This window comes from Octopus bimaculoides, chromosome 5, assembly GCF_001194135.2.
Source record: "Octopus bimaculoides isolate UCB-OBI-ISO-001 chromosome 5, ASM119413v2, whole genome shotgun sequence".
NCBI lineage: Eukaryota > Metazoa > Mollusca > Cephalopoda > Octopoda > Octopodidae > Octopus > Octopus bimaculoides.
In genome coordinates this window covers 64,992,529-65,005,111 of record NC_068985.1, presented here as the reverse complement: position 1 = coordinate 65,005,111, position 12,583 = coordinate 64,992,529, and the positions used below count along the sequence as shown (strand labels likewise).

Sequence of the window (12,583 nt, the reverse complement as noted above, 5' to 3'; positions counted from 1 at the left end):
CTTGAATGTGGAATCTAAAAACAGAAACAATTCCTATCATAGTAGGTGCCTTAGGTATAATAAAAAAATATTCAGACAAATACATAACAAAAACACCAGGACTTACAAATATATATAACATACAGAAAATTGCACTACTGGGCACTGCACACATCCTACGCAAAACACTTTCAATACAGTAACCATAAGAGCATCACAGCAAACCACAGCACATACCCAAGGCACACAGAGCTGCGCTCGGTAGTGAAGTGAAAGCACATTATAAAAATAAAACTACTGAGCATAATAATAATAATAATAACAACAATCCTTTCTACTAAAGGCACAAGGACTGAAATTTGGGTGGGGCGGACTAGTCAGTTACATCAACTTCAGTGTTTCACTGGTACTTAATTCATTGATCTCAAAAGTTGAAAGGCAAAGTCAACCTTGGTGAAATTTGAACTCAGAATGTAGCAAGGGCAAAATACCTATTTCTTTACTGCCCACAAGGGGCTACACACAGAGGAGACAAACAAGGACACCTTCCATATATGATAATGATAATAACAATAACTAGCTGGACCCATGAAAAATTCACAGAAAACATAAAAAATGTAAGCATCGGTAAATTGTGTGCTGATGCCATGAGAAATGTTTCTATATCGTGAGAGTTATAGAATATAGAAAGATGTGTAAAACCAATGACTATATAATCCAACCAAAATATCTCAGTTATGCAAACGTAAATAGAATTACTATTTAGCCTTAAAATACGTCGTACATATTCAAAGAACATTCTTGGTTTAGTGGTACATAACCTTCTTCTGGTATTCTTTTATTCTTTTGCTTATTTCAGTCATTTGATTGTGGCCATGCTGGAGCACTGCCCTTTAGTTGAAGAAATCAACCCCTGCGCTTATTCTCTGTAAGCCTAGTGCTTATTTCATCAGTCTCTTCTGCTGAACAGCTAAGTTACAGGGATGCAAACACACCAACATCAGTTGTCAAACAATGATGGTGGGGAGACAAACACAGACACAACAAAAAAAAATATATAAAAAAATATATAATATATATATATGACAGGCTTCTTTCAGTTTGGTTGGCCCGAGGCTATAGTAGAAAACACTCTTTAAAGTATAGAGTTTAATTTTGTGTAGCCACCTGTTAGCAACATTTCTCCCCCACCCATTTTGTAGGGGGTGTTACCCATTTTTCTGGGCTCTTTTCACAGCTATAACCTGTTCGAAATTTGCATTAATTTTTGTATGCAAAGAAAAAAAAAGGAAGGGTGGAGGGACTTGTTTGTATTTTGTAGAGAAAACATTAAACATGCCTGAAAAAAAACTTGGTCATTCCCCCCACCCAACTAAAAGACATGAAGAACTATGAAAGAAGGTGAATAGGTACCAGGGGTGAGGGAAAGAAAAGAGAACTAACAGTCAATCATTCTAGAACTCCTAGAATAAAAACGTAAACACCTGAAAGACTTTCCCTTTATTCATTACTAAATGTCTTTCCCTCTTTTTTATTGTTAAAAGCAAAGAAGCTAGAAAAGATTGATTGTATTTCAGTCTAATTGTCATTGTACATGACTGAGACTTTCCTTTCTTTGTCTGTGTCGCTCCTTTTCTCTACAGTTAAGAGAGTGAAGGTACGTGGCTCATTGGTTAGGGATGTTCAATCTACGATTGCAAAGTCATGGGTACAATTCCCTGCGGTGTGCTGTTTTTGAGCAAGGTACTCTACTTCACCTTGCTGCAGTCCACTCAGCTGGCAAAAATGAGTTGTAGCTGTAATTCAAAGGGGTCAGCCTTGTCACATTCTGTGTGAGACTGAATCTCCCTGAGAACTACCTCATGGTATGCATGTCTGTGGAGTACTCAGCCACTTGCGTGTTAATTTTATGAGTGGATTGTTCATAGATCAGATAAACAGGAACTTCGTCATCGTAACCGATGGAGTACCATTTTTTAAAAAAGAATGAAAGAAAAGGAAATGTTCCATATTGTAAGGCAAAAACATCATGTGTTTAATATAAGCAGAGAAAGCTAAAATGAAATAATTGCTATTCTGTCTTATATTTGCCCTCAACTCATGCTCAGTTTGATAACAACAGTCTGCACATCAATATTTTTCTGGGGCCTTGGCCTCCAGATTTTTGAGACCCACAAATGCCGCTGTTAGGACCAGATTAACACCCACAGTGACCCTAATGACTAAAAAAGTTTTCCTGCCTCTATATAGGATCTTTTTTCGTTTTCTTCCAACCACTTGAAGGTTTATCTTGCTCCAGTCCACTCAGCTGGCCAAAGTGAGTTGTAGCCTTGTCATATTCTGTGTGAGGCTGAATCTCCCTGAGAACTACGTTAATGATATGCATGTCTGTAGAGTACTCAGCCACTTGCAAGTTAATTTTATCCTTGTATGGTAACGGAAAGTGAAAGTGACGTGCAATATTTGCTGTGTCTATATATCAACTTTTCTTTGGATCTATGTATTTACTGTCTCTCTCACTTCCACTGTGTCTCTCCTCTCTCCCGCTTTTAATTTAACAATGTGTGTATTTATCTATGTATCTACTTTTCTTGCAATGTGATAAACATTTAAAAACACAAAACAAATGCCATCACCACTCACTGTCTCATTCACTCTCTTTCTCTGTTGCTTCCTCTCTGAAACATTTAAAAACACAAAAAGAAAGCTGTCACCACTTACTGTCTCTTTCACTCTCTCTCTCTCTCTTTCTTGCTTACTTCCTCTCTGTCCTCCTCTCTCTCGCTTTGCCACTCACTTCTTTGAAGTAAGTGTGATACACATGACAGGAACATACAAAAAGAACAAATTGGCATATTAATATTATTGATGCTTCTATGTTTCTATTGCTTTGATTTATGAACTCTATGAGTAACATTGCTTCAAAGACCTTTCAGAGGAACACCATTTCTACCACTTGTATTCACAGTCGTATTATGTCAATCATTACCCAAAATTTATGACCATAGATAAGGGTAGGCATAAACACTGAACTGAAAATAGCAAGTTTAGCTTTTACACATACCTCCCATCTTCTGATGACTGAATGCTGAAAATGGTGCATTACTAAACCAGTTTCTGCAATTCTCGCACTTAATTCAGCCTCCTCCCTCTGTCACTCATTAAAATGACTCTAACACATGTGGTAAGAATGTCCCAGGAAAGAATCATTGGACAGGTTTTATGGGCAAAATGAACTGGCAGGAGACCCAGGGATAGACTGCAAACAAGATGGTTAGATAACATCCATGAGCTCATAAGGCCTCAAAAGGATAAGAGGCAGAATTGATCTTAGAGTAATTTGAACTCAGAAAGTAAAGAATCAGAAGAAATATTTCAAGGTATTTTGTTCAATATTCTAATGGCCCTATCAATATATCACCTTAATAATAATCACAAAGTATATCAGCAATAATGTGGAGAGATGGATGAGAGGAGAGAGAAAGCAGCTAACTTGTTCAGAGAAGTAACTGTTGTGATAGTGGTAGAAGAGGCAAGATGAGGAAACAGGGTTTATGTGAGCTTGTGGTTTAAGCATCATCTTGATAAGTGAATCTTTACCAACCAGTGAAATAACCTTCTTTTAGATGTATCCAAGGTCATTTGTAGCAGCAGTTACATTTCATATACATAAGTAGCACTCTAATGTTGGTCTACTTTAAATTTCACAGAATGTTAGCACCTGATCAGGGCTGATGTATGTCTTGAAACTTTTGTCTTTGTGTTGCAGTTTTGGCTATGTTTTGATTGATCATGACTGAATGGAGTGAGGAACAAAATAGTCACTTTGATGTATGTAGCAAACATATCTTTGTACCATTGAAAAAGACTAAGTCATCATGTTCTCAGTGAAATTCCTTAAAGTATTGAAGGTATGGTATGAGATAGTATGGTTATATGGATGATATAGAAGGTTAAGGATCGACAGAAGTCCATAGGAGTATTTTCTATGTGCAGAAGAAAGGGTGTGGGGATACTAACAATACAGAGGATGCCAGAGATGATAATGTGAGTTAGTGAGGAAGCTTCTGGCCCTAGTAGAGAGATAGGTGGCATCTATAGATGGATAACTTTGCTAAGTTTTCATGCTACACAAGGTTAAGCGAGTTGTTGATGTCAAAAGCAATAACATGACATGACAAAAGTTTTTAAAAGTGACAGTTTCTAATTAGATTCTGATCTATGGAAACATAGTGGTGGTCTTTGAGGGTTGTTGCTAGCAATTGTTTCCATTACCTTTAAAATGTTGAAGAGTGAATAGTAAGTTGGCTGTCAGCAGAGTTAGAGAGGTTTCACTTTTTAGAAATGAGATACACTGTTGCCTACTTACATAGGATGATCATCTCTATACTCTAAATTCAAATCTTGCCAAGGTCAACTTTGCCACAGGTATGTACAGAACCTGTTTACTTTTCCACTTTTTACTCATAACTGTCAATTCCAAACTCTTCACACCTGATCAAAAATGCAAGCACCAGCATAATAGTTTGATCGGTGACAATAATGAATGAAGAAAAAGGTGCAGGAGTAGTAATATAGTATGTGAAGTGCAGAGAGTCAAAATGTTCTAAGCAAATATAAATTAAAAAGGATGTAGTTTCAAGTCTTAGTACAGTTCCAAGTCTACAAGAGATCACAATGTCTAGAAACAATATTACTATAGTAAAGAAATCTCAACTATAGTTATGCATTCTCAGAATGCTAAGGAAATTAGCATAGCAACTTCTATTAGTATATACAATTAAGAACATTCTGACCTGCTCATAACTGCTTTCTATTTAATTTAAATAATTTGAAAAGAGTTATAAAAACTGTTAAAAATGGCATTAACATATTACTTCCATCTATGGAAGAGATTTACTAGAATTTCATTTACTAATATATTTTAATTCAATAATAAAACTTTTGCATTAAATTTTTTTTTAAATCATAGTTTCAAAATTTCAGGCCTGCTGTTTAAGTATCATCAATGAAAATCTCAATGATTCAATAAATAAAAGTAGGATATGCAATTCATATAAAAGAAATAACAATCCACTGCAAATTTAAAATTTAGTAATAAAAATTTTGATTATAATTTTTCAGTAATGCAATATCATTAATCTAAAACATTTAACCTTTTCTGAATTTGTAGAAATGTAGCTTTTTCTTAAAGTAGCTTCCATGCTATCTTTTTCTTCAAACTGTTCTTTATTGGTTTTAATTCTTAGTTTAATTCTACAAAAAAAAAAAGGAAAAATAAAATATTACTTGCAATATATCATTAATTAAATGTTAATGTAATAATAAAATGTTAAATACATAACACCACCAAACCTGATAAAAATAAACTTTTAAAGAAGAATGTTTAAAATATAGAAATTGTTCCATTGCACTAGCTTCAACCCACTGGAATACCTGGGTATGGCTTCCACTTCATACATAATGGTCTCTTGGCATATTGGCTGTTAAGCAGGCATGTGTTACTACCTCTGCATGAATAGTTTACCTCTATGTTATGTCTGAAACTATTAGCTAAGACTGCTTCATATTTGTTATGCAGCTAAAAGAAATATAGAAAACTAATGAATAGTTTTCTATATTTATGTGCAAATATAAAATGTTTCTGTTAATCTAAGAATAGCCCTACATACACAGATTTTAACATTTAGAGAGAAAAGTGTGAGAACCAAATGACTTTATGGTAGTGCTTTTTGTGTCGGCATGGGTCAAGCATATAATGAATTTATTTCTTGAAACTGCTAGCAGCCACAGCCACATTATAGTAAGGGGTAGTGGCCTCTTACTATAATGAAGCTGTGATTACTAGCTGTTTTAAGAATCATATTAAGGCACAGGCATAGCTGTGTGGTAAGAAGCTTGTTTCCCATGCACATGGTTCTGGATTTAGTCCTGCTGCATGACACTTTGGGCAAGTGTCTTCTACTATAGCCTCAGGCCAACCAAAGCCTTATGAGTGGATTTTGGTAAATGGGAACTGAAAGAAGTCCATCAAATATACGGATATGTTTATGTGTCTGTGCTTCCCTACCATTGTTTACCAACCGATGTAGGTGTGTTTACATCCCCATACTTAGCAGTTTAACAGAAGAGACTGATAGAATAAGTACCAGGCTTACAAAGAATAAGCACAGGGGGTCAATTTCTTTGACTAAAAGGTAGTGCTTCAGCATGGCTACAGTCAAATGACTGAAACAAGCAAAAGAATAAAAGAATATGCTTACTGGAGGATTTGAAGATCCTCTTAGTTACATTTTGCATGAGGTTTTTAAATAATAAGGGTCGCAGCGGGAAAATACTGTAACTCAGCTAAAATGGTAACTATTGACAGATTTGTATCTATGATAATCCTAAGATCAAAGGTAGTGAGAGTATAGACCTTTTCTGATTCAATCTAGGGTGTGTCCATTTGCACCTTTAGATATGACCAAGGAGTCATCTCTATATAGGCCAAAGGTGGTTGAAGAGAATTTTCTATATAGGGTGTTTAGAAAATACAACTTTAATGGTCACAGATACCAGTACTGTCAAAAACTTCCAACACAGTGTCAAAAAAAGCTGATCTGCTGGCAAGCATTATATCCCTTTCACTAATATCCATAATTTTTAGCTAACATGAGTACCTTACACAACAGTTACCTAAATACAGAAGGATAAAAATCCACAATGCAGTAAACCTAGCTCTGCCCCTACCATGATTGTTGCATCATAGAGAGAGATGAGAGGCTCTCTTTTTGCTACCATTAATCCTCCTAAATAGATGTTTACATGCTTATGAAGAAATAATAACACTTGCTCACTTAATAGCCAAAATAATGCAGAAACAGTTATATAGGGAGTGGAGGTTGTAGCCAATGACCCCTGAGGGATAATGCAAGTACAGTGATATGTAAGAAAACCTTGTCAAGATGTGACTGAACAGCTATAGGTCTTCTGTAAATCCAGGAAAGGTTAAATCTTATGATGCTATCTTGACATATGTGATGTTTGATTTCAACTGGAGGCTGAGTGAAAGATGCAGGCCATATCTTAACAGCAGCAAGAGATGAAGGCTCTGCTTTGTTAAGATGAGGATGATTCTGAAGGGTTCTCGTCATCTGGAGGTCTCTTTGAACTCCAAAATAAATGTTTTTATGATCTATGAGCATAAATATATTCTCAGAAACTAGTCAAGTCTCTCCAAATAGCAGACTAGTAATTGCTTTAATATGAGATTTGCTCTCTTCTAATGTAATGAACATTCTAAGTACAAGAGCAGGCTGAAAAGTTTATAGGCTGACTATGAAGGAGTGATGCTACAGCTGTGAAATCTTGCATGCATTAATTTCAACTATTCTTATTAATAATTGTTTCTTTTCAGGTAAACTGATATCTGACTATTTAAAGAACACTTTAAAAGTAACTAGTAGCAACTTCTCTTGAAAATCAACAAAATTTGGCATCAGGAAATTATCAAGTACCTGCAGAAAAAGGGTTTAGTCCTAAATGACATTCATGCTGATATGGTTGCTACATTAGGGGATGGTACAACAGCTTTATCAACAGTGTGAAAGTAGACAACTGAATTTAAGCGGGAAAGAGTCTTGAAGGTGACCCAAGGTCTGGACATACTGCAACTGCCACCACTGAAGAAAACATTGGTTGTGTTTACCACATGATGATAGATGACAGGTGATCGACAATAAATCAAATAGCCAATACTATTAACATATCCTATGAAAGAACTGAGAATATTCTGCATAATGAACTTGGCATAATGAAGGTTTCTGCTTGGTGGGTGTCAAATCTGACACCTGATCAAAAGTGCGCCAAGCTGATCATATCCCAGGAAAATCTGACATTGTTTGAGGTAGATTCAATTGGTTTCTCTGAACATTTCTTAACTCAGGATGAGTGTTGGGTCCATTACTTTGAGCCAAAGACAAAGAGACAATCCATGCAGTGGAAACAACTCTCATCTGTTCACCAACATGAAAAATTACTTGACTGGGAGCCAGTATCACAGGGATGATGTCATCATGTCTACTGTTGATTACTATTTTTGAGCAACAGAATGAAAGCTTCTTCACCAATGGGATCCAAGCACTGCAAGTGTGTGGACTGCAAAGGGACTATGTTGAAAAATAAACCTCATTTGGTCACATTCCATTAGAGTCTCTTGGTCAGTCTATGAACTTTTCAGTTGACCCTTGTAATCCTCCACACCTCTCTATCTCTCTACTTGTCTCCCACTCACTGTCTTTCCCTCCTTCCTTCTCATTTATTTGTGTGCATATAAAGCACAGTTACAGACAGTTTGTGTCTTTTACTAATCTACCTTACCTTACTATATGACTTTACCTAATTACTTTATTACCTCTTTTTAATCCACAATAAGAGATATAACTCTAGAAGTCTTCCACCAAAAGGTTTTGATAAAATCATGCTCTCCTCAGGTTTTATTACAGTTTTCCTGAAGCCAAGTGGTTTCTTTTTACCCTTGTCATTCTGCCTAGTTAGATGTAAATTTTTTGCATACATAGTGTGAAATGGATCTAGCAATACTGTTCTTGTCAATCATACTGGATGACTGTCTGGTACTGTCCATTAATTATGCTCGGCCACAAGGTGGTTCATAATTTATAATTTTGTATTTAATATATGCATGCATAAGTGTATGTATGTATGTATAATAATATTGACGTCGAGGGTTCCAGTTGATCCGATCAACGGAACAGCCTGCTCGTGATATTAACGTGCAAGTGGCTGAGCACTCCACAGACATGTGTACCTTTAACGTAGTTCTCGGGGATATTCAGCGTGACACAGTGTGACAAGGCTGACCCTTTGAATTACAGGCACAACAGAAACAGGAAGTAAGAGTGAGAGAAAGTTGTGGTGAAAGAGTACAGTAGGGTTCGCCACCATCCCCTGCCGGAGCCTCGTAGAGCTTTAGGGGTTTTCGCTCAATAAAGACTCACAACGCCTGGTCTGGGAATCGAAACCGTGATCCTATGACTGCAAGTCCACTGCCCTAACCACTGGGCCATTGCGCCTCCATAATAATATAAATAACATACATATATATGCATATATATATATATATATATATATATATATATATAATAGAAATATGGTTGAAAATAGAAACTATACGCAGAAATGAATCCACATTTATCTAACTCAAACCACAGACAATCTAGGGGACACAACTCCACCGACCTAACCTCCCTTATACCCAAAACTAACATTCAAACAACAAATAGGAATTCAGCTTGTAATAGAAAATCCAGACATAATTTTCAAGGACTCCTGCATACAAATCAAAAGATCCATCCAAGTCTCCAAACTAACCTAAACTTTCGGGAACCACTACCTACCAGTCTACTCCCAACATCTTACAGTCAATGGAAAAATTTGCCTCCCAGACTTAACCCTCAATATGGATACTTAAAGCATTCAACTAGACACAACCTAACTAGACAACATAATTTCTCCCTCCACCCACATTACAAAATGAAAAATAAATTTAACCAAAACCACATCAACCATAGACAATATAACAACCTTCAGTACAACCATAATCGGATCTTGTTCAAAACGGGGGCACCAGTATTTTCTTAACGAAACACTTTGAAACTTGGGACACTGGTAGAATGTGTCATATAAACATCTTTTTCTCTTAGTCTTCTTAACAAAAAAAACGTACATCGCAAGTTATTTCATGTTAAAGTTGTCGTATTTCTGTAATTTCAACCAATGACTGACGTCCATTCAGCCGAATACATTAAGTGCTGACTACGTAAACAAACGATTCTCAAACAATTCTGGCGGTGATAAAATTATTATTTCCTTGTCAAAAAATGGCTGAAGCATATTGGCAGTAGGGTTAGGGTTAGGGTTAGGGTTAGGCAGTAGCTAATAAACCTTTCATACAGTTCAGGCAGATGTTAACGAAATAAACACGCGTGAAAGAAAATGAAAGAAGCAAATGTACACATATAGTTCAGGCAGATGTTAACGAAATTATAAATGGAGATTAAATACGCTTTACACCGCTTAAACTGCCAAAGGAGTAAGTGTAAACAGCTGAATACTTGTCAGTGATTGGTTGAAATTATCGAAATAAGACAATTTTTTACATGAAATAAATTCGAATACAAAAATTTTTTTCTGTTCTATAACACAAAATAGATAAGTATACAAAGTTTGAAAGTCTTTCGGTACCAAAAACACTACATAAAACATTAATGAAAACTGGTGCCCCCGTTTTGAACAAGATCCCCATAATCTAGTCTGCTACAGTCACCCCACCACAAACATACTACCACAGACACACTACATCCCATTTTTTCCTCACCAAACCAAACAACAATACAGACTTCCCACAACAATCCACCTCCTAGAACCCTTTTTTTAGACCTAAATCAAAGAAACAGTGATGTGAAATGGAACAAAATGTACAACCGAAAATAATCAACTTATCAAAGAAAATCCTAAGTACTACACAAACTAAAATTCTAGCATGGGGTTTAAAGTTTACACCAACCCCTTGCAGATCAAACCCAAATGAAATTAAGGATAACACTATGGATTTTTGTTGCAAATTGCACCTCTCAGAAGCACTCCACAACTACACCAGTGAAGATGACTCGTTAGTAAAAAACAAAAACGAATACTGTCCTACAAAATGGAGAAATAAAGTACTTGATGATTTTGGTGAACACATTACCAACTTTCTTTTCAATACCCTACAAAAACAAGGAATTAAATCCAGCCTTAACACAAATGAGTGGAAAAACCTAATCGAGTTAAAAAATGATACAAATCTGACGATTAAAGAAGCCAATAAAGGAAGTGCGGTAGTAGTGATGGACACAGAGTACTATAAAAATTTAGTACTCTCCATGCTGGAAAATAATATTTACTATGAGAAGATAGTACAATATAACCCACAGAAAACAGACACTTAAAAACTTATCCTCCTTACTTCAAATACATGGAAAGGGCCTCACTAAAAAAGAAATTGACTATTTATCTAATTTTAAATACAAACCAAGTCTACTCTACAAATTACCTAAAATACACAAATATCTACATATTGCAAAGATTCTCCAAGCCTAAGCATTAATGTTCCTCCTCCTACTTACCTCAAACTAAGACCCTGTTTGAGCAACTTCCTCGACATCTTACTCAAACCGTTTCTAAAATATGTGAAAAGCTTCATCGGGGATGACTTAGACATGCTTAACCACCTCCCGAAGAGAATAAATGAAGGAACCCTGTTAGTATCATTCGATGTGGTGAACCTGCACACCAATATCCTACATGATTATGGCATAGAAGCAATCACCTTTTGGCTAGAAAAATACCCAGAGATCCCAGGATGCATCAACCACAGATTCATAATGACAGCACTGAAATTCATCCTACTGAACAACTATTTCATGTTCGATACAGTCTACTATTGACAAAAATGTGGAATTATAATGGGAGCCCAAGCTGCCCCAGTGATTGCGAACCTTGTAATGGGTTACCTAGAACTTAAAATATACCAATAATCACTACAAAAATATGGCACCTCAATTCATTGCTATTTAAAGGAGAACTGGAAGAGGTATTTAGATGATTGCTTTATACTTTGGAAAGATAGCATGGACAAACTCCTCAATTTCAAAATAATGCTCAACAATATCAATAGCAACATACAATTTACCATGGAACACAGCAATAAACAACTCCCTTTTCTTGACATCAGAATTAAAATAGTCAATAACCACACCAAAACAGACATCTTCTATAAACCTACAGATTCAAAACAATATCTATTATTCAACTCATGCCACCCCAAACACATAAAAATGAATATACCTTACAATCTAGCAAAAAGAATCAGTACCATAGTTTTGGACACCAATACTTGTGAACAAAGATTCCTTGAACTCAGATCAATACTAATCAAGGGACATTACCCAACGTCATTAATAAACGATGGGATTAAATGAGCAAAGGAAATAGACGTATGAACACTAAGGGAAGTCAACCGAAATACTAAACCAGACTTAAAAATACTCCCATACATCTGCACACATAACCCTAGAAACAACAAAGCTTTTAACACTATCATCCAAAATCTACCCATTCTCACAGGAGATAAAACAATGAACAAAATTTTAGGCTCACACAAAATTATCAAGAGCAAAATGCAACCGAAATCATTGAAAAAAATTTTAACCAGCGCAAGACTTTATCCATTAACAAGGGAACTAAAAATGAAAAAATGTGGTCAGTCTAACTGTGGCATATGTCTCCACCTTTTGGCGGGTTCAGAGTTCCACTTTAAACAAGGTTTAATATTTAAGATTAAATCAAATTTCACCTGTGCCTCAGAAAACCTAATCTATGCCATTACCTGCTTAGGGTGAGGTAATCAATATATTGGCCAAACAGGAATATCACTCCGTCGAAGAACAAATCCGCCACCCACAATACAGACAGATACAGGTCAGTGAACACATAGATAGGTGTGCTAGGAACCTTAATCCTAATTTCCTAATTTTCCCCTTCTGTCAATGTTCACAGAACA

The 12,583-nt window shown here is 35.9% G+C and overlaps 1 protein-coding gene across 1 annotated transcript in view; it reads right to left on the bottom strand.

Annotated features, from left to right (window-relative positions):
• Window positions 1–11,185, bottom strand: part of LOC106869597 (uncharacterized) — a 296,444-nt gene extending 285,259 nt beyond the window's left edge. The window contains exons 1-3 of the mRNA XM_052968067.1: window positions 11,148–11,185; window positions 8,375–8,509; window positions 5,136–5,235 (exon numbers count right to left, since the gene is read on the bottom strand). Coding sequence (XP_052824027.1) covers window positions 5,136–5,235; window positions 8,375–8,509; window positions 11,148–11,185 — 273 coding nt within the window. The remainder of the gene's footprint in view (window positions 1–5,135; window positions 5,236–8,374; window positions 8,510–11,147) is intronic.
• Window positions 11,186–12,583: the final 1,398 nt, after the last annotated feature.